Source organism: Takifugu rubripes, chromosome 8 (genome assembly GCF_901000725.2).
Source record: "Takifugu rubripes chromosome 8, fTakRub1.2, whole genome shotgun sequence".
Taxonomy (NCBI): Eukaryota; Metazoa; Chordata; class Actinopteri; order Tetraodontiformes; family Tetraodontidae; genus Takifugu; species Takifugu rubripes.
In genome coordinates, this window is record NC_042292.1 from 12,849,558 (window position 1) to 12,871,781 (window position 22,224).

Here is a 22,224-nt window from a genome sequence, read left to right on the forward strand (position 1 = left end):
ACAACAGGTGCAGTTTTCGGGGTGGGGGGGGAATTGGCCTCACCACAGACCAGTTTTCACACCTTAAATCTTTTCTTTTTGTCAATGTTTGTATGTTGCCTGTGAGCATATAGGCACCCGTAGCATCTGAATCCTGTAGCAAAACGGGCCTGAACCACAAAACTTTGCAACAAGCTGGTCTGTTTAAAGCATTTTTGGCACTGAAGTCCTGAATGTTAAAGCCAGTTAGGCTCCCTTTTATAGACATCCAAGAGGCTCAGATCACCGCTAAAAATGAAGATAACTAATTAAAAAGAAAGAGAGAGAGAGAAAGTAATGGTCGGGAATATGGAGTTAGCACATATCGCATGTAGCACTGTTTACAGGTAGCCTCTCAGTCAAAGCTGGATAAATATGAGGGCTTTGTCACCACAAGATGCCTCAGATGTCCACAGAAGGAGCTCCAAAGAGTCAGCTGGATGAAGTGTTGAACAGTTGCTAGAAAGAATTGTTTTAAGTGCTCTTTTTAGACTCTGATTCCATTTCTTTCCTTCTTTTTTTGGTCCATTAGCGGCCGTCCTCCAATCAAAGCAAAACGCACAATCGCACACGGATTTTAAACTCGGTCTCCTTTGCAAAGTTGCACCTGTTGTCTTGGTTTGTTTCTCTTTGAATTCAGAAACCCAAGACCTGAGATGGGGAAAACAGAAGTGAAATACTGGAACTTAAGAAAAACAAGATTATATTTAAAAGAAATGGATTGTTATTATAAATAAATGAGGTAATGATATTTCTGTTTACTTTAGAATATTCTACACTGTATGCTGTGATTCTGATCTGGGAAACATTAAAGAAATTCATAGCCAGTCCGTCCGTTTTGTCTGTTTAATTCAATTAAACGGGAATTACATTTTGTCATATTTGAGAACAACAGCTGACATAACGTCAAAGATCCAAAGATTTCACTTTAACATCCTTAAAAATTTGCTTTCAAGGAGCTGAAAGTGAAATCAGAATACAATGTAATTTGTTGATTGAAGAACAGAATAAACACATTTTTCAAACTAATAATTTCAACAATCTTGTGGGATTGAGAGCCTGCAGCATTTCTGTTGGCTTCTGGTTTGATTTATTTATCTGGAGCTGGTTGTCCTGAGTATTCCAGACCTTCCTCTCCCCAGCCTCCAGGACAAGGAGGAAATGGATGGGACATGTAGTCCTTTAGGCCACATCATTGTAGCAGACAGCTCTTGTACAGACCTGTTTAAAAAGGAAAACAACATTAAGAGTTTGTGGCTGCTCCACCAGTTGGTCAAGCTTGAGTTCAATTCCACTGTGAAAGTCTGGCACTGGGATGTGGAAAACATTCTAATGCTGGAGCCATTTGTTAAATGTCTTTAACTCCATTTTAATAGTTCACCTCAAGTTATATTGTAGCAATTTAGATTTTGTTTTCTTTCTATTGCTATCTTACTTTATTTTCTATTTGTTTCCCTCTCTTGCTTTGAATCTTTGATATTTACTTTATATTCTGAAGCAAACACCAAATTTCATTGCATGGTCGGGTTTACAATGAAAATAAAGGCTTTTAATTCAGTTGAAAAAAACACTAATGAGTTTAAATAAGTAGCAGTGATTTGCACACACTGCAGGAATCCACAGCAACCCTGTGAGGATCTACATCTCTGATCACCACCATCCTTTGGTGAACATCTGGAAGTATATTCCATTCACCTTTTCTACTCCTTTAATGTGAACTCTGATTAAATGTGAACTCTAACTGTGACTTGATGGTTTGTGATCAGTGTATCAACCGACTCTTCTAAGGAAAACACAATTTTTCCAAAATCACACGGATTAATTTCTGGTCTCCAAGTAAGAATAAAAATAATGATGGAGTTTCTGTAAAAGATCACGAATAACATTTTCACATTGACCTCAAGTTGTTCATTTTTGTGAGTGAGTGAGTGAGTGAGTGAGTGAGTGAGTGAGTGAGTGAGTGAGTGAGTGAGTGAGTAATGTTGATTTCGCTCACATGGGGGCCTATTCGCCCTGGCCGGTTTACTTATTATTCCATTCACAAACTCAGCAGAAACCTCCAGAATGTAAAACACCTTCGGTTCCAGATCTGTGACAGTAATGTGGGGGTCTGTTGTTGTTAACTCCTGCACAATCTCCTGGCCTTTGCGACAGGTCACCATGTATTTGTTAGTTTAAGCACCTAATTTTTTTCGTTATTTTTCACGTTTAACAAAGCACCTTTACTGCGTCCCATATCAGCCATAAAGGCACCAGGCCAGCCTTTAAACATGAATTTCCAGTGTTTATCAATTTATCACTGGTCAGGCATGGCACAAAAAGATATGCGGAATGGATCTGACATGTTGTGCGTCTGGCTTTGGAAGCACCGAAACCGAAACATTTATGTGAATTAATTACGCGTGGTCCCGTAAAACGCAATTTAATAAAAACGTTAATTCCGCAAACATTTACAATATAGTGCATGATCCGCCACAGCTTAGGTACTAAACTATTTAAAAAAGCAAAAAAAAAACTGCAAACAGGCCTGCTGGAGGATGACAGACAAAAAAGTGAAGCTAAACAAAAACAGTCGGTGTTACAAGCGACGAGAATAAAAATCCTGTTGAAGAAATTAAAATTCCGGTATAATTACCTGATTATGTGGTTTAAGTCACTTTCGGTTTTCGTTTCAGTGCCTCATCAGTACCAGAACCTGATGGGTGGACCGTGGTCGTCAGCGAGGCATTAACTGCAGTTTCTTATTTATCCACTGGGAGGAGTCAAATCAGGAGTTATGGGCACAACTATTATGGTCTATAAATATTTCACCCTTAATGTCTAAAAGTGCTACACAGATGTGGGACTCTATGTATATTACAATCAATTTTAACACGTTGTTGTGTTCACCTTCGAAAATATTTCATTTTTCAGTCCAGTATGACTAAATGTGGTGTATAAAGAGAAATTGTGGAGCAGGGCAAACCTGTTTGAAAGAGGTTTAGTTGAATACTGTGACGGCTCTGTCGTGCGTCACTGTTGTCGGGGCTGGCTGGAAGAGCAATTCCCTGGCTGACCTGCAGGGGGAGTGCCAAGCGTTTCCAGTCGACCCGGCATGTTCACCTGCTCACCTGTGGCCCATCTGCTGGGATTGGCTGCCTGACGGGTCCAGGTATAAAACCTGTCTGGAGAGCGTCGAGGAGGCCCCCTCTCGTCCTCTCTGGTGTGCTGCAGTGGAGTTCGTCAGATGAGCCCGGAGCTTGTCACGGCCGCAGGAGTTTGGAGTTTCCCTCTTTGTGACTATTTGGACTTTTCTGTTTTATATTCCACTGGGTTCTTTAATAAATGTTATGTTGGGTTGAAAATCCTCATCGTTGGTCTCCCCATTTGTATGTCATGGCTACCTTGAGCCAAGTATTCGTGACATGTGGGGGCTCGTCCGAAGCTGTGAAGTTGGATCGTGGTTCGTGCATGTTGGTGGGTACGCTTTGAAGGTAAAGTGGGGAGTACCCGATCATTGAGTACGGCGTGCGTAATACGCTTGGGTAGCTCATAAATCAGCTGTTTTGTTTTGGGGAAGACCGATTTTGAGATTATTGGCAAAAATCCTTAGTTGAGGGGGTATAAAAAGCAAGTGAAAGCTCTTGATTTGAAAGCTGACTAGGTTGAGATTACGAGTTGTTTAAAAAGTAGCGATCTCACTGGAGAGTTCCCTGTGGCAGGCTGTAGAGCGCTTTTGCGCTGTTTGTTATTTTAGTTTGTTTTTGCACTGCGGCCTGGGTGGAAGACACAATCGTGGTTTAAGGTTTCCCGCAGTCTAGGGGGCCTGATTCCATTGGTGCGCGTGTTTAAAAATTTCTGCTCTGGGGCTGAGTGCGAAGACTAGGGTTGAGTTTAGAGGGGAACGGGTTAGATACGGGGATCTCTCCGTAGCGCATCTGTAATCTCTTAATAGCCTGTGGTTGAATTCTTTGTTTCAGTAGTTTTGTGAACGTATACATAGGCTAAACAATGAATGACTATGATACTTTTATTTCTGCTCCATCAGAAAGGTTATTGAGAGCGCTTACGAGAAACCAACTGTTTGACGTAGTAAACCATTATGGTATTGATTTGTCTATTCCCAAAAGTTCTAAGGAGGAGCTGTGTGAATTTATTTTACAAGCTTTAATGGAGAGACAAATTTTGCAGGCGACAACCCAACAGGAGGCTGTAGCTCCTAAGATGACTCTGTGGGATGGCTCCGATTTAACATTTGAGCAACGCAAAGAGCTGTTACTGCAGAGAGAGCAGATGATTTTGGAACACGAACAACAAATGCGAAAACAGAAATTGGAGTTACAAGCAAGAGAAAGCGAAAGATTACTAGAGTACGAACGTTTAAAATGTCAGGAAAGAAGCAGAGAGCAGCATAGCCTGTTTCAGATGGTCAAGTTCCTTCCTAATTCCAACGAGCGTGACCCTGATGTGTTTTTTTTTCTCTTTTCGAACATGTTCTCGCTGATCGAGGCTGGACTGATGCTGATCAAGTGCTGCTGCTCCAAAAGGTCCTGGTAGGTAAAGGGCAGGAGGCATTCGTGGCGTTGTCTCCATCTGAGAAGCTGTCCTACCAGTGCGTAAAAGCAGCGGTACTAAAAGCGTATGAGCTGATACCAGAGCATTACCGTCAGAGATTTCGAACATGGGGAAAAAAACGGAGAAACAAACGCATGTTGATGTGGCAAGAGAACTTATCAGTTTATGTAATCGATGGTGTACAGCTGTGGGCGTAAAAACATTCCAGGAGCTTTTTGATCTGGTCGTTCTGGAACAGTTTAAAAACATTGGGCCTGAGCGAATCGCAACATGCATAAATGAACATCAAATTAAAACTGCAGCGCAAGCGGCTGTATTAGCTGATGAGTTTGTTTTGACTCACAAATCTTTTCGGGATACGTCACAGCGCGATTGTGTGCGTCGGGAGCGCACTGAGAATGAGTTTGGTAGGCTTGATCGATCGTCTCCGGTAAAATCCGACTTTAAAAATACATCACGGCAAGTGGCTGAAACAGACAATAAGTGTCGTTATTGCTATGAAGTCGGACATTGGAAAAGGGATTGTCCTGTCCTTAACTCTCGCATTCGGAATTCCAATAGGCCTCGTTTTCCTAAGCCTGTGGGGTGCACTGGTTCTCTCCAAAGCAAGCGCGCTGCCAAGGCAGTGTTGCCCTCCGACAACCGAGAGGCTTTGGATAAAAATCATTATTCTCCATTCATCACGCAAGGCACCGTGTCTTTAGTTGGCGATACCAATAAAGTTAAAGTGAACATTTTGAGGGACACAGGCTCTGCAACAACCCTCATTCGGGAGGATGTGTTAAATTTTTCTGATGTGTCTGATACTGGTGCAAGAGTCTTAATTCGTGGCATTGACTTGCAACCATTTTCTGCTCCATTGCACAAAATAGAATTAACGTCGGGCTTTGTCAATGGAACGGTGGTGATGGCGGTGCATAAAGATCTGCCGGTGGAGGGGGTGGATATATTGTTGGGGAATAATTTGGCATGCGGAAGAGTTTGGCCTGAGTCTCCACCACCTCCCGTTAATGTGACTCCGAGTTCTTCCCTTGAATTTGATGAGTGCGCGCAAGAATTTCCTTCAGTTTTTACGAGCTGTGCGCTGACGCGCGCAAAGGCCAAGATAGAAGCGGAGCGCAAACCTCCTCGAAAGGAGCCCATCGCTTTTGTGCCAGTCCTTCCGCCATCTCTACATCGTGATGACGTAGTTGCCGCGCAAAAAGAGGACGCTAGCCTCTCCGAATTGTGGGCGAGTGTTACAGGTGAAGGGAGCAGTGAGAGTGCTTAGTCCAGAATGGCCTATTGCTGCATGAGTGGTCGCCACCTGCACACCGTGATGTGGCAGGTCCGGTAATGCAGGTGGTGGTTCCACGAAAGCTACGTGATTTGGTCCTGAAAACAGCACATGGTGATGTGGCAGGTCACTTTGGCGTAAATAAAACATATTTGCGTATTCTGGAGCATTTTTACTGGCCAAAAATTAAGCGCGATGTGTCTGCATTTATTAAGTCCTGTCATATTTGTCAGATTGCAGGCAAACCAAATGAGAAAATTAAACCTGCGCCCCTTCAGCCTATTCAACCGGTTGAGGCACCATTTCATTATTTAGTTATGGACTGTGTTGGGCCTTTGCCTCCGTCCAAATCAGGCAATGCCTATCTGTTCACTGTAATGTGCCAAACGACACGCTATCCTGCAGCAGAAGCAGAATCAGAAGCAGATTTATTGCCATTGTTCATGTAATACACAGTATTACACAAACTAGGAATTTGTCTTGGTGAGACGCTGCGACATTCAACATAAAGAAGACCACACTAGAATAAGATAAATAAAATAAAAATAAGACATATATACAGTATATAAATAAATAGTAAGTGGTAAGAAATAGTGCAGGTCAATGCAGGAGTAATGTGATGTTCATGGGTCCGACTGGCTGCTGTACATGGTGCTTAAGTGATAAGTCACTTGGTGTTCAGCAGCCTAATGGCAGAGGGGAAGAAGCTGTTTGTGTAGTGGGAGGTTTTGGTCCGAATGGACCATAATCTCCTGCCTGAGGAGGGGGGAAAACAGTCCGTGACCAGGGTGGGAAGGGTCGGCCGTGATCCGACCTGCACACCTCCAGGTCCTGGAGATATACAGGTCCTGGATGGATGGAAGCCTGCAGCCGATCACCTTCTCGGCAGCGCGCACGACGCGCTGCAGCCTCAGTCTGTCCCTGACAGTGGCACCAGCAAACCACACGGTGATGGAGGAGGTGAGGATGGAGGAGGTGAGGATGGATTCGATGATGGTCGTATAAAACTGCGCCAACATCCTGGGAGGCAGTTTGAGCTTCCTCAGCTTCCGTAGGAAGAACATCCTTTGCTGGGCCTTCTTGATGAGGGAGCTGATGGTTGGCTCCCACTTAAGGTCCCGGGTGATGGTGGTGCCCAGGAAGCGGAAGGAGTCCGCGATGGTGATGGGGGAGTCCAAGGGGGGGCAAAGGGGCTGTGACTTTCCTGAAGTCCACAATCATCTCCACTGTCTTCTGAGCATTCAGCTGCAGGTTGTTGTGTCCGCACCAGGACACCAGTCGAGCCACCTCCCTCCTGTAGGCAGTCTCGTCGCCATTGGAGATGAGCCCGATGAGGGTGGTGTCATCCGCAGACTTGATCAGCTTGACAGACTGGCGGCTTGAGGTGCAGCAGTTAGTGTACAGGGAGAAGAGGAGGGGGGAAAGTACACAGCCCTGGGGTGATCCGGTGCTGATGGTGACGGAGTCCGAGACAGTCTTCCCCAGCCGCAGGTACTGCCTCCGATCCGTCAGGAAGTGAGTGATCCACCTGCAGAGGGAGTCAGGCACACTAAGCTGGGACAGCTTGTCCTGTAGCAGAGCAGGGCGGATGGTGTTGAATGCAGAGCTGAAGTCCACGAACAGGATCCTCGCGTAGGTTCCCGGGGAGTCCAGATGCTGCAGGATGGAGTGAAGGGCCAGGTTGACCGCGTCGTCCACAGATCTGTTGGCTCTGTAGGCGAACTGCAGTGGATCCAGGAGGGGGATGGTGATGGACTTGAGGTGTGGCAGGATCAGGCGCTCTAAGGACTTCATGACTACAGAGGTGAGCGCCACAGGTCTGTAGTCGTTAAGCCCGGTGATCCGTGGCTTCTTGGGGACAGGGACGATGGTTGAGGTTTTGAGGCAGCCTGGCACGACTCCAGGGAGGAGTTGAAGATGTCTGTGAAGACAGGAGTCAGCTCCTCTGCGCAGTGCCTCAGGGTGGAGGGAGACACGCCGTCCGGGCCAGGGGCCTTGCGCGGGTTCAACCTGGCGAACTGCCTGCGCACATCCTGTTCACTGATGGTGAATGAAGGGGGGGAGGAGGGGGGAACTGGTGGTAAGTGATGGAGGGGGGAACTGGTGGTAAGTGATGGGGGGGGGGGCTGATGGTGAGTGGAGGCGGGGGGGAGGGGACTGCCTTTGATGGAGTGAGGTCCATGGGGGCAGTGGCACTGGGGGGAGGGGAGGTGTTGGGCATGGCTGACGAGGTGTCAAAGCGGGCATAGTGGAGGGGCAGGCTCTGACAAAGGGCTTTGTCGTCCTGACCCTTTGAAGCCTGAGGCCTGTAGTCGGTGATCTGCCTCAGGCCTCTCCACACAGAAGCAGAGTCGTTAGCAGTAAACTGCTGCTGAAGTTTCTCCGAATACACAGATTTAGCTCTCCTCAGTTCCTTGCTAAACCGGTATTTGGCCTCTCTGTAGCAGTCTCTGTCTCCACTTTTCAGCGCTGCTTCCTTTTCTTTCCTGATCTGTCTGAGTCTCGGTGTGAACCAGGGCTTGTCATCGGAATAACTCACCCTAGTGCGCATTGGTAGAATGCGCTCCTCACAAAAGTGGATATATGAGGTCACAGTGTCCGTGTACTCATCCAGATCATGTGTGGCCCCTTTAAACATGTCCCAGTCAGTTGTATCCAGGCACGTGCGCAGCTCCTCCACAGCCTCACTGGTCCATCTCTTCGTGGTGCTCACGGATGGTTTTGTTAGTTTAAGTTTCTGTCTGTATGTGGGGATCAGGTGGACCATCACGTGATCAGACAGTCCTAGCGCAGCACGGGGGACGGCCCGATACGCGTCCTTCACTGTGGTGTAACAGTGATCCAGCGTGTTCTCTGCTCTGGTGGGGCATTTGATAAACTGTTTGTACCTGGGGAGCTCGTAACTCCGGTTGCTCTGATTAAAGTCACCAAGCACGATAACCAGAGCGTCGGGATGGGTCCGCTCCACTTGTTGAATACAGTCCGCGAGCGTGCGCTGAGCCTCGCGCACGTCCGCGTCTGGCGAGATGTAAACAGAGGCCAGAATGAATGAAGCGAACTCACGCGGAGAATAGAAGGGTCTGCAGTTGATGAAGAGGTATTCCACAGCAGGAGAACAGTGCTGGGAGATCACAGTCACATCAGTGCACCAGTCGCTGTTGATGTAGAAGCAGACTCCACCGCCTGCTCTCTTGCCAGAGTGCGCCAGGTCGCGGTCGGCACGGAACAGCTGGAATCCCTCGAGGAGGAGCGCGCTGTCCGGTGTCTCTTTCCTGAACCAGGTTTCAGTGAAGCAGAGAACACACGAGGTGGAGAAATCTTTAATCCGCATCAGCAACTTCAGCTCGTCCATTTTGTTACAAAGTGAGTTGGCGTTGGACAGAAAGATCCCAGGCAGCGCCGTGCGCGAGCCTCACCTGCGTAGTCTCGCCAGGGCACCGGCCCGTCTTCCTCTCCTCCGCCGTCTCACCTTTTGGGCCAAAAAGTGGACCAGGTCGGCTGCAGGAGCCAGAAAAACTGGAAGTAAGTCCGTGGGGGTGAGAGTCCTGATGTTTAGTAGCTCTTCACGGGTGTAAGCGCAGGCAGACACACAATTAACAAACAAAAATAGACAAACAAGAACGCAGCAAGACCGCTCTGGGCGCCATTTTAGATCATCCAATGAGGTCTATCACCACAAAATCCATTTTTAAAGCTTTGTCTCATTTTATTTCATATTTTGGTATACCCAAAATAGTCCAGAGTGACAGAGGTTCCAATTTTATGTCGAAGGCCTTTTCTGAGGCATTGAAAAGGTTACAGGTTAAGCATAATATAAGCAGTGCTTATCACCCCCAAAGCCAAGGCGTATTGGAGCGCTATCATGCGTCTCTCAAATCACTATTAAAAGCCTATAGCCTTGAGTTAAAGGGAAGTTGGGAAGAGGGACTCCATTGGTTAATGCTGGCGGCGAGGGGAGTGGTCCAGGAAAGCACAGGGTTTAGTCCTAACGAACTTGTATTTGGACATAAAGTGCGTGACCAAATGTCAGTTTTGATGGGTGATTTGGATCCATCGGAACAACCAGGCGATGTGGCGGATTATGTCTCTGGGTTTCGGAGGAAATTGTTCCTAGCATGGAAGATGGCTAGTAGTAATCTCACTGCGGCGCAAAAGAAAATGAAACTCAGGTTTGACAGCAAAGCTGAGATGCGTATGTTCACTCCTGGGGCTCGAGTGCTTGCTTTGCTGCCTATTCCTGGCTCGCCATTTGAGGCGCGATTTTCAGGTTCGTACACTATTAAGCGCAAAACGTCTGACACAGATTACCTTTTGGCTACTCCGGACCGCAGGCGGTCCACGCAACTGTGTCACATGAACCTTCTCAAGCCCTACTATGACAGAGGTTGTGAGAGGGCAGTGGCATTAGCTGCTGAAGGGGTCCCGTCTCTTCAGGTGGCAGATGAAGATGACGTGTTTGCCCCAGATGAGGCTGTGTTATTGGGAAGGTTAGATAATTCAAGGCAACTCGCTGAATTAGACAAATCTTTGAGTCATCTGAGCAGTGAGCATAGCGAGGAAATAAAATCCCTAATTTCTGAATTTTCTTCTTTATTCACTGACAAATTGTCCTGTACTGATTTGTTGGAACACGACATTGACGTTGGAGACGCACACCCAATCCGACAGCGTTTCTATCGAGTTTCACCGGAGAAAAATAAAATATTAGAAAGTGTACAGTACTTGCTCTCCAATGGCTTAGCCGAGCCTTCATTTTCCAGTTGGGCATCACCATGTCTACTTGTTCGAAAGCCCGATCTTTCTTATCGCTTCTGTACGGACTACAGAAAGGTAAATGCGGTCACTAAACCTGACTCGTTTCCCCTCCCGAGAATAGATGACTGTGTAGACCAGGTGGGGGCGGCCAGGTACGTGAGCAAATTCGATTTGATCAAGGGCTATTACCAGATAGGGTTAACACCACGCGCACAAGAAATTTCCGCATTCATAACGCCATCAGGATTATTCTCATATAAAGTAATGGCCTTCGGACTCCGTAATGGGCCTGCGACGTTCCAGAGGCTAATGAATCGTGTGGTGGCAGGGTTAAGTGGTTGTGCAGTGTATCTCGACGACATAGTAGTCTTCAGCGATACGTGGGCTGAGCATCTGGTGCGCTTATGCGCGCTCTTTCAGAAGCTGGTAATGGCGAAGCTCACGATTAATTTAGCCAAGTGCGAATTCGCCCGAGCTACGGTGACATATCTTGGTAAAGTGGTGGGGCGGGGAAAGGTGCGTCCTGTTGGTGCCAAAGTCCAAGCCATCGACGCTTTCCCCTCTCCAACCACCAAAAAAGAGTTGATGCGTTTTTTGGGTATGGTGGGGTACTACAGGAATTTTTGCGTAAATTTTTCCACTGTAGTCTCTCCTCTTACGGATTTGCTTAAAGGCAATAGTAAATTTCACTGGTCTGAGGGTTGCCAGCGTGCGTTCGACAATGCAAAACTGCTATTGAGCTCTGCACCTGTTCTTGGTGAGCTTTTCCAACTGCAGGTAGACGCGAGCCAGGTGGGGGCGGGTGCAGTGCTCATGCAAAAGGATGAGCAAACGATTGAACGTCCGGTTTGTTTCTTTTCGCGCAAATTCAACAAGCACCAGATCAATTATTCGGTTATCGAAAAAGAGGCTATTGCGCTCATTTGGGCTTTAAAGCATTTCGATGTTTATATGGGTGGGGGTGCTCCGGTAGTTGTTTATTCGGACCACAACCCCCTTACTTTTTTGAGCTCACTTCAGAATGCCAACCAACGCCTGATGCGTTGGGCTCTGTTTTTGCAGCCGTATAATATTGAAATTAAGCACGTACGGGGTGTAGATAATGTTATGGCGGATGCCTTGTCTCGGGCTCCGCGTGACCCTTAATGTGATCTCTCCCCTCCCTGTCTGTCAGTCTGTCTCTCCTTAAATTGCTTTCCAGGCGCCAGAATTGCTGGATGGCAGTCTGTGGTGACTTGGGTTGGGTCTGGTCTGTTCTGGGGTACAACATCTCCAGGGTCACGGTACTGTTTGACGCGTGCGTGCTACGTTTGAACGTATGAATGTTTTGATGTGTGCGGGTGTGCTGTCTCGTAGTGCGTGTGTTATGGCTGCGCGGCCTTCATCTCTCTATTATGGATTTTTGGTCCTGTGCAGTCTACTGTTGAGTTTTCCTGTTTTCCAGAGTCCCTTGGATGTGGGCCTCTGTCTTTTGGGGGGGAGGTGTGACGGCTCTGTCGTACCTCACTGTTGTGCCTCACTGTTGTCGGGGCTGGCTGGAAGAGCAATTCCCTGGCTGACCTGCAGGGGGAGTGCCAAGCAATTCCAGTCGACCCGGCATGTTCACCTGCTCACCTGTGGCCCATCTGCTGGGATTGGCTGCCTGACGGGTCCAGGTATAAAACCTGTCTGGAGAGCGTCGAGGAGGCCCCCACTCGTCCTATCTGGTGTGCTGCAGTGGAGTTCGTCAGATGAGCCCGGAGCTTGTCACGGCCGCAGGAGTTTGGAGTTTCCCTCTTTGTGACTATTTGGACTTCTCTGTTTTATATTCCACTGGGTTCTTTAATAAATGTTATGTTGGGTTGAAAATCCTCATCGTTGGTCTCCCCATTTGTATGTCATGGCTACCTTGAGCCAAGTATTCGTGACAATACTAAATTGAGTTATTCTCATGATCTCAAAAGCGATATAGGAAAAGACAAATGGATTCCAAAATGTGGGGCTAGTGCACGATGTTAAATGCTTAAATTGTGGCGATCAAAAGGGAGGATGAATTCGTCTCCATCACCTGAGGACATTCAAGGGTGCGGTCATCTTTTGAATGTTCACCTGGAGGACATATTGATGATCTGATATGGGCGATCAGATCCATATATCTATCTCTGTATATATAGATAGATATCTACATATATCTCTCTATAGAGATATCTATATATATCTATATATATGATGGAATATATGAGGGATGGAAACTGTACGTTTTTGTGTAAGACTCATGCAGACAAGATATTTGTAAATATTAAGTTTCTTCTCGTTTTTGTTCTTTTAGGGGAGAATGAGTGTTGTGATCAGAACAGACAACAGGTGCAGTTTTCGGGGTGGGGGGGAATTGGCCTCACCACAGACCAGTTTTCACACCTTAAATCTTTTCTTTTTGTCAATGTTTGTATGTTGCCTGTGAGCATATAGGCACCCGTAGCATCTGAATCCTGTAGCAAAACAGGCCTGAACCACAAAACTTTGCAACAAGCTGGTCTGTTTAAAGCATTTTTGGCACTGAAGTCCTGAATGTTAAAGCCAGTTAGGCTCCCTTTTATAGACATCCCAGAGGCTCAGATCACCGCTAAAAATGAAGATAACTAATTAAAAAGAAAGAGAGAGAGAAAGTAATGGTCGGGAACATGGAGTTAGCACATATCGCATGTAGCACTGTTTACAGGTAGCCTCTCAGTCAAAGCTGGATAAATATGAGGGCTTTGTCACCACAAGATGCCTCAGATGTCCACAGAAGGAGCTCCAAAGAGTCAGCTGGATGAAGTGTTGAACAGTTGCTAGAAAGAATTGTTTTAAGTGCTCTTTTTAGACTCTGATTCCGTTTCTTTCCTTCTTTTTTTGGTCCATTAGCGGCCGTCCACCAATCAAAGCAAAACGCACAATCGCACACGGATTTTAAACTCGGTCTCCTTTGCAAAGTTGCACCTGTTGTCTTGGTTTGTTTCTCTTTGAATTCAGAAACCCAAGACCTGAGATGGGGAAAACAGAAGTGAAATACTGGAACTTAAGAAAAACAAGATTATATTTAAAAGAAATGGATTGTTATTATAAATAAATGAGGTAATGATATTTCTGTTTACTTTAGAATATTCTACACTGTATGCTGTGATTCTGATCTGGGAAACATTAAAGAAATTCATAGCCAGTCCGTCCGTTTTGTCTGTTTAATCGAATTAAACGGGAATTCAATTTTGTCATATTTGAGAACAATAGCTGACATAACGTCAAAGATCCAAAGATTTCACTTTAACATCCTTAAAATTTGCTTTCAAGGAGCTGAAAGTGAAATCAGAATACAATGTAATTTGTTGAGTGAAGAACAGAATAAACACATTTTTCAAACTAATAATTTCAACAATCTTGTGGGATTGAGAGCCGGCAGCATTTCTGTTGGCTTCTGGTTTGATTTATTTATCTGCAGCTGGTTGTCCTGAGTATTCCAGACCTTCCTCTCCCCAGCCTCACGGACAAGGAGGAAATGGATGGGACATGTAGTCCTTTAGGCCACATCATAGTAGCCGAGCTGGTTAAAAAGGAAAAAACAACATTAAGAGTTTGTGGCTGCTCCACCAGTTGGTCAAGCTTGAGTTCAATTCCACTGTGAAAGTCTGGCACTGGGATGTGGAAAACATTCTAATGCTGGAGCCATTTGTTAAATGTCTTTAATTCCATTTTAATAGTTCAGCTCAAGTTATATTGTAGCAATTTAGATTTTGTTTTCTTAAATTGTTAACTTACTTTATTTTCTATTTGTTTCCCTCTCTTGCTTTGAATCTTTGATATTTACTTTATATTCTGAAGCAAACACCAAATTTCATTGCATGGTCGGGTTTACAATGAAAATAAAGGCTTTTAATTCAGTTGAAAAAAACACTAATAAGTTTAAATAAGTAGCAGTGATTTGCACACGCTGCAGGAATCCACAGCAACCCTGTGAGGATCTACATCTCTGATCACCACCATCCTTTGGTGAACATCTGGAAGTATATTCCATTCACCTTTTCTACTCCTTTAATGTGAACTCTGATTAAATGGGAACTCTAACTGTGACTTGATGGTTTGTGATCAGTGTATCAATCGACTCTTCTAAGGAAAACACAATTTTTCCAAAATCACACTGATTAATTTCTGGTCTCCAAGTAAGAATAAAAATAATGATGAGTTTCTGTAAAACATCACGAATAACATTTTCACATTGACCTCAAGTTGTTCACTTAGTGAGTGAGTGAGTGAGTGAGTGAGTAATGTTGATTTCACTCACATTGGAGCCTATTCACCCTGGCCGGTTTACTTATTCTTCCATTCACAAACTCAGCAGAAACCTCCAGATTGTAAAACTCCTTCGGCTCCAGATCTGTGACAGTAATGTGGGGGTCTGTTGTTGTTAACTTCTGCACAATCTTCTGGCCTTTGCGACAGGTCACCAGGTATTTCTTCACGTCTCCAGCAGGGGGAGTCCAGTGCAGAGACAGTGAATTTGGTCTGATGTCATAAATAACGTCTGTAGGACGGTCATCATCTGTGTAAATGATAGTTACTATATGAAGTTGAAGGTGAAGGCAAATTAGGCCAGGATCAATTTCTTAGTCATTAACAGATCAAAGTACAGTCTAACTTGTACAGTTAATAATAAAGGTTTACGTCCTTGTTGACATAAATTTGCTAACATTGAAATAATGTCGCTCACGTGTGCAACCAGTGGTCATCGCTGGTTTACTTATTCTTCCATTCACAAACTCAGCAGAAACCTCCAGATTGTAAAACTTCTTCGGCTCCAGATCTGTGACAGTAATGTGGGGGTCTGTTGTTGTTAACTCCTGCACAATCTTCTGGCCTTTGCGACAGGTCACCAGGTATTTCTTCACTTCTCCAGCAGGGGGAGTCCAGAGCATTAACAGTGAATATTGACTGACACGATGAACTGCAACTTTTGTAGGACGGTCATCACCTGTGGAAATGATAGTTTTATATGAAGTTGAAGGTGAAGGCAAATTAGGCCAGGATCAATTTCTTAGTCATTAACAGATCAGAGTACAGTCTAACTTGTAAAGTTAATAATAAAAGTTTATGTCCTTGTCGACATAAATTTGCTAACATTGAAATAATGTCGCTCACGTGTGCAACCAGTGGTCATCGCTGGTTTACTTATTCTTCCATTCACAAACTCAGCAGAAACCTCCAGATGGTAAAACTCCTCCGGCTCCAGATCTGTGACAGTAATGTGGGGGTCTGTTGTTGTTAACTCCTGCACAATCTCCTGGCCTTTGCGACAGGTCACCATGTATTTCTTCACTTCTCCAGCAGGGGGAGTCCAGTGCAGAGACAGTGAATTTGGTCTGATGTCATAAATAACGTCTGTAGGACGGTCATCATCTGTGTAAATGATAGTTACTATATGAAGTTGAAGGTGAAGGCAAATTAGGCCAGGATCAATTTCTTAGTCATTAACAGATCAAAGTACAGTCTAACTTGTACAGTTAATAATAAAGGTTTACGTCCTTGTTGACATAAATTTGCTAACATTGAAATAATGTCGCTCACGTGTGCAACCAGTGGTCATCGCTGGTTTACTTATTCTTCCATTCACAAACTCAGCAGAAACCTCCAGATTGTAAAACTTCTTCGGCTGCAGATCTGTGACAGTAATGTGGGGGTCTGTTGTTGTTAACTCCTGCACAATCTCCTGGCCTTTGCGACAGGTCACCAGGTATTTCTTCACTTCTCCAGCAGGGGGAGTCCAGAGCATTAACAGTGAATATTGACTGACACGATGAACTGCAACTTTTGTAGGACGGTCATCACCTGTGGAAATGATAGTTTTATATGAAGTTGAAGGTGAAGGCAAATTAGGCCAGGATCAATTTCTTAGTCATTAACAGATCAGAGTACAGTCTAACTTGTAAAGTTAATAATAAAAGTTTATGTCCTTGTCGACATAAATTTGCTAACATTGAAATAATGTCGCTCACGTGTGCAACCAGTGGTCATCGCTGGTTTACTTATTCTTCCATTCACAAACTCAGCAGAAACCTCCAGATGGTAAAACTCCTCCGGCTCCAGATCTGTGACAGTAATGTGGGGGTCTGTTGTTGTTAACTCCTGCACAATCTCCTGGCCTTTGCGACAGGTCACCATGTATTTCTTCACTTCTCCAGCAGGGGGAGTCCAGCTCAGAGACAGCGAATCCAGGCTGGTGTGATAAACTTTAATTTGTGTCAGACTGCCGATATCTGTGGGGACAATAGTTTCTCTTAGGTCTTGAAACTGGACGCCAGTTGACCAATGATGTCATTAACAGATGAGCGTACAGTCTAACTTGTATCATCGTGAGTCACCTGTTGGGGCCCATAGAGAGGTCGCGATGCTTTGACGTCCATCTTCTGCAATCCTTTTGATGGTGAAAGTGTATTTGCAGTCAGGACGGAGGTTTGGAACCTGCACAGCTTTGTAGTCCTCCATCACCAGGCTGCCAGCATGTGAGTCAGATGAGTAATCCACCTGCAGTTTGTAGCCTGCAGAGGTGCTGGTGAGCGGGAAAGCAAGAGTGACTGAGTCCTGCTCCACACTCAGGACTCTGATCGCCTCCTGTGGAGGGACACCTGCGAGGAGAGGAGCTGGTTTGAAGGACCATCCATCATCCATCATCCATCCATCATCCATCCATCCATCATCCATCCATCCATCATCCATCCATCATCCATCCATCCATCATCCATCCATCCATCCATCCATCATCCATCCATCCATCCATCCATCATCCATCCATCATCCATCCATCCATCCATCATCCATCCATCATCCATCCATCCATCCATCCATCCATCATCCATCCATCATCCATCCATCTCTCCATCCATCCATCCATCCATCCATCATCCATCCATCATCCATCCATCCATCATCCATCCATCATCCATCCATCCATCCATCATCCATCCATCATCCATCCATCATCCATCCATCCATCATCCATCCATCATCCATCCATCCATCATCCATCCATCATCCATCCATCCATCATCCATCCATCCATCATCCATCCATCATCATCATCCATCCATCCATCCATCCATCATCCATCATCCATCATCCATCATCCATCCATCATCCATCCATCCATCCATCCATCATCCATCCATCCATCATCCATCCATCATCCATCCATCCATCATCCATTATCCATTATCCATCCATCATCCATCCATCCATCCATCATCCATCATCCATCCATCATTCATCCATCCATCCATCCATCCTTCCATCCATCCATCCATCCTTCCATCCATCATCCATCCATCGATCCATCCATCATCCATCCATCCATCATCCATCCATCCATCCATCCATCATCCATCATCCATCCATCCTTCCATCCTTCCATCCATCCATCCTTCTATCCATCCATCATCCATCCATCCATCCATCATCCATCCATCCATCCATCCATCCATCCATCTATCCATCCATCCATCCATCCATCCATCTCATTGCAGGGCATTAGACTGGTCAATGGAGGGTTGTTATGGCGCCCCCTGTTTAATGATTTGGTTTTATTTATTTTTAAAAGAATACATTCATAATAATCACTTTTAAGTATGTTTTTTCAGTGTCACATTAAAAAGGTATGAATACTAATTTGGGGGGAGAAAATAGCTTTCTGTCCATCTATGGGGCAGGAGCCAGCCAAGCTGGGTTAGGGTTAGGCCCTAACCCTATTTCTGAGCGCACTGGTATCCAGCTGTTAATGTTTAATAGTCTTGTGCTGGTTAGTGAACCTGACAGTCACACTTACTTCTACAGAAGGGCGCTGGTGACACAGCATTTCCTCCTCCATGAGGAATCTCACCAGAGGGTTTAGAGACCTGCTTTGTTGAGTGAGAGAAAACATTTAGAACAAGTGTGTGATACAGAGTCTTGATTATTCCAGTGATTGCTGCGTTTATATTTCAGGTTAGAGACAGAAACACTTACATTCTCATTCCTGTTCTGCATTTCAGCAAATCACACGTGATCTGGATTCCTTCTGCGCACAGAAACCAAAAACAAAACATCTCTAAATGCTCATGGACAGAGCTCAAGTGATGGAAACCAAATCACTTCATGTTAAAGTTAATCCGTTAGTTTAAGCACCTTCTTTTTTTCGTTATTTTTCACCTTTAACAAAGCACCTTTACTGCGTCCCATATCAGCCATAAAGGCACCAGGCCAGCCTTTAAACATGAATTTCCACTGTTTATCAATTTATTACTGGTCAGGCATGGCACAAAAAGATATGCGGAATGGATCTGACATGTTGTGCGTCTGGCTTTGGAAGCACCGAAACCGAAACAATTACGTGAATGAATTAGCGTGGTCCCGTAAAACGCAATTTAATAAAAACGTTAATTCCGCAAACATTTACAATACTGTATAGTGCATGATCCTCCACAGCTTAGGTACTAAACTCTTTAAAAAAGCAAAACAAAAACTCCAAACAGGCCTGCTTGAGGACGACAGACAAAAAAGTGAAGCTAAACAAAAACAGTCGGCGTTACAAGCGACGAGAATAAAATTCCTGTTGAAGAAATTAAAATGTCGGTATATTTACCTGATTGTGTGGTTTAATGTGTAGAAGTTCAGGAAGAATTGGTCACCAAAAGCAGGCGAACTCGTCTTTTGTCCGTTACTGATGAAGTCACTTTCGGTTTTCGTTTCAGTGCCTCGTCAGTACCAGAACCTGATGGGTGGACCGTGGTCGTCAGCGAGGCATTATCTGCAGTTTCTTATTTATCCACTGGGAGGCGTCAAATCAGGAGTTATGGGCACAACTATTATTGTGCTATAAATATTTCACCCTTAATGTCTAAAAGTGCTACACAGATGTGGGACTCTATGTATATTACAATCAATTTTAACACGTTGTTGTCTTCACCTTCGAAAATATTTCATTTTTCAGTCCAGTATGACTAAATGTGGTGTATAAAGAGAAATTGAGGAGCAGGGCAAACCTGTTTGAAAGAGGTTTATTTGAATACTAAATTGAGTTATTCTCATTATCTCAAAAGCGATATAGGAAAAGACAAATGGATTCCAAAAATGTGGGGCTAGTGCACGATGTTAAATGGACAACTCCCCTCGTTTTGTGTGCAGAACGAACAATTTGGTTGCAATTGTGGATCGTGGAAGAGCATATTTTAAAAGTCCCAAAAATGCCAGGAGGGATCAGAGGTTGTTGAAGTTGTATTTGTGCAAAGTTAATCAAAATCAAAAAGATCAAATCAAAAAGACTTGAAAAAAGAGATGAATTTCTCTGCCGTGTATTTTTTTATTTGTATTCCTGAGGTCTTAAGTGGGAAATGTGAATCAAAACCACGTGAGGGCGGTGTTAGCTCCCATGAATCCTTGCGAGTACGCGCAGTTGATGACGTAACGCGGGTGGAATAGCGGAAATTGATGCGCGACCCTGAGACATTACTTCCGGGGCACTTAAACCTAACAGCAATTTTGTGCTAAATGCAATGCTTTTCTAAACTCCATCGATAAGAAAAGTGTATTTATTTCTAAGGGGTTATATTAAAAGGTAAGTTTGTGATTTTTAAAATAAACCATTTGGGTAAAAACACGTATACATCTTACTATAATATGGTGATTGAAGGACTAAAACTGGTAGCTGGCGCTAGCCATAGGTTTATCAGGCTTAGTTATGAACTCCGGAGATCCGAATTCATGGCCTTTTCACATTGGTTTTAGACAGTAAGATGCTATTTTATTACGGGTAAAAGAATGTTTTAAATAGTTTCGATGTTTTCTTGAAGACGTCCCCGACTGAAGCTGAAAAGGTTACCGAACATTGCTAACTTTCGACCGCTCCCGTAATATTTTTCGCTCTGCATAGTTGCAGATGCTTTTATTGTTTTATTTCTTTTTGTTATTGTACTTGTCTTTTCCATGAAATCACTTTTATTTCTTTATTGTATCGACCGCAGTCAAGGAGAACATTTTCTCATCATTTGGACCTCAGACCTGATCTCAATGCAACCACACGCTATTTTGGCGTCCTGTTTGTGTTTATCCCCAGCTGGTTATTCAGCCCACACATCTACTGAAACTTGATGGAGCCACGGATCCCAGGAATGTCGATTGCCTCTCAGTCGGCACAAGTGCACGCCGAGTCCACCCCCGTGACTGTGGAGATGGACCCAGTGGAGTATACACTTCGGAAGCGCCTCCCTAGGAAGCTGCCAAAGAGGCGCAACGACGTGTATGTTAACATGAAGACGGATTTCCGGGCACAGTTGGCACGCTGTCAGAAGCTCCTGGAAGGAGGCGGCCACAGGGAGATCTGCATTCACGGTCTGGGCCTGGCCATTAACAGGGCCATCAACATCGCCCTCCAGCTGCAGGCCAGCAGTCAGGGGGTGCTGCAGCTGGCGGCCAACACCTCCACGGTGGAGCTCGTGGACGATCTGGAGCCGGACGATCCCGATGAAGCCAGAGAACCCATGACACGTACGCGCAACAACTCTGCTATCCACATTAAGGTTTTCTATCCAGACCCACAGTGACAGTATGAGGCTTCATGTGCTCTTTGTATACCCATAACCCCAGATTAGGCAAACATGGGTGCAGGGACTGTGTCATCCCACAAACAGCATGCAGATTATGGGCTGCATAGGTATCATTGGACTGTGTTGTAATGCCTCAAATGGAGCTGCCAGCTGACACAATATTTGATTCTGTTTCGTTCACTTTGCATGCCTTAAACGTGTCAGTGATGTTTGCCATTTTGAAACCTCAGCATGGTGTTGATGTGGTCATGGCTGTGCCATATTTTGAACTGTCTTTCATCAGAAGTCCTCTCCCAAGGAGCGTAAAGGTAAATCGTGTATATAATTTAAAAAATATTTCGCAGAAAATTTAAGTTAAAAGTGTCAGGCTGGTTGTTGTCGTAGTCGTCCACTAGAGGGCAGCAGTCTGTTGAAATGTAGTGACACGCCGTTTGAATCGCTTGTGGCGTAATGAGAAGGCTGGGGAAAAAATCCAGAAAAATGTGCATTTGTTGGAACGTGAAGTGGACTTTGAGCATGTTCCGCTGCTGTCTTTGAATAAAATGTGTTGTTCATTTTGTCTGAACAAGCTCATTAACTCAACAGCTTCAGCAAAACAAAGATAACGGAACAAAACAGGCAGACTTCCCCTTGTTGTGTTTCCATCCATCGTTTCTTCACTCGAGAAAAAAACATTTGGCATTTTAAATAGCAAACCATACAGTGATGGGACAAATCAAGTCAAAAATAACAGGAAACAAAACGTGTGCAAACATCCTCAAAACGTCTTCCACTTGCACAACGAGATGTAAAAATAAGGGGGGAAAAAACAAGGAAGAACACAACTAGTCTCAAGTTCCCAGGGAAAACTAATGGAGCGAGGAAACGTTATTAGCGTCAGATTCTGCTAAACATTGCAAAGCAAAAATGGCATTTTCCCACAAAACACGTCCCCGCTAATCTCATTCTCTGCCCAGATACGTAAAGCTTTGATTATTTGGGAGAAAACAAGATTTCAAAAAAGGCAGCACGAGGCCAACCGACACAGAAAGTAGTGAAAAA

General features: G+C 44.8%; 2 protein-coding genes and 1 long non-coding RNA gene across 6 annotated transcripts in view; 1 reads left to right on the top strand and 2 right to left on the bottom strand.

The window, feature by feature from the left end:
• The window catches only part of LOC115246513 (tenascin-X-like), a 49,477-nt gene extending 30,818 nt beyond the window's left edge, over window positions 1-18,659 (bottom strand). For 2 of the 3 annotated variants that reach the window (XM_029839631.1, XM_029839630.1), the window contains exons 1-7: window positions 18,608-18,659; window positions 18,429-18,501; window positions 16,972-17,235; window positions 16,606-16,866; window positions 16,178-16,438; window positions 15,324-15,584; window positions 15,132-15,155 (exon numbers count right to left, since the gene is read on the bottom strand). In XM_029839631.1, the coding sequence (XP_029695491.1) occupies window positions 15,132-15,155; window positions 15,324-15,584; window positions 16,178-16,438; window positions 16,606-16,866; window positions 16,972-17,235; window positions 18,429-18,501; window positions 18,608-18,628 (1,165 nt within the window). In that variant the 5' untranslated portion in view covers window positions 18,629-18,659. The remainder of the gene's footprint in view (window positions 1-15,131; window positions 15,156-15,323; window positions 15,585-16,177; window positions 16,439-16,605; window positions 16,867-16,971; window positions 17,236-18,428; window positions 18,502-18,607) is intronic. The other variant, XM_029839629.1, reaches the window with a different exon arrangement.
• LOC115250604 (uncharacterized) lies at window positions 1,090-2,763 on the bottom strand. Its single transcript, XR_003889164.1, has 2 exons — window positions 2,654-2,763; window positions 1,090-1,239 (listed from the first exon to the last, which is right to left on the bottom strand). It is a non-coding gene; the product is annotated as an uncharacterized lncRNA (long non-coding RNA).
• Window positions 18,660-20,039: 1,380 nt separating the features above from the next.
• pop7 (POP7 homolog, ribonuclease P/MRP subunit) lies at window positions 20,040-21,742 on the top strand. 2 transcript variants are annotated; one of them, XM_011621418.2, is made up of 2 exons: window positions 20,040-20,195; window positions 20,694-21,742. In XM_011621418.2, exon 2 carries the CDS (start codon window positions 20,728-20,730, stop codon window positions 21,178-21,180), a length of 453 nt encoding a protein of 150 aa, XP_011619720.1. In that variant the 5' UTR covers window positions 20,040-20,195; window positions 20,694-20,727; the 3' UTR covers window positions 21,181-21,742. The 2 variants fall into 2 exon arrangements, with proteins under 2 accessions (XP_011619720.1, XP_029696492.1); XM_029840632.1 differs by having other exon boundaries at window positions 20,043-20,195; window positions 20,602-21,742.
• The last annotated feature ends 482 nt before the right edge of the window (window positions 21,743-22,224 follow it).

Excerpts from the sequence above, each read along its gene's own strand:
- pop7 (XM_011621418.2), top strand. The coding sequence starts at position 20,728 with ATGGAGCCACGGATCCCAGGAATGTCGATTGCCTCTCAGTCGGCACAA.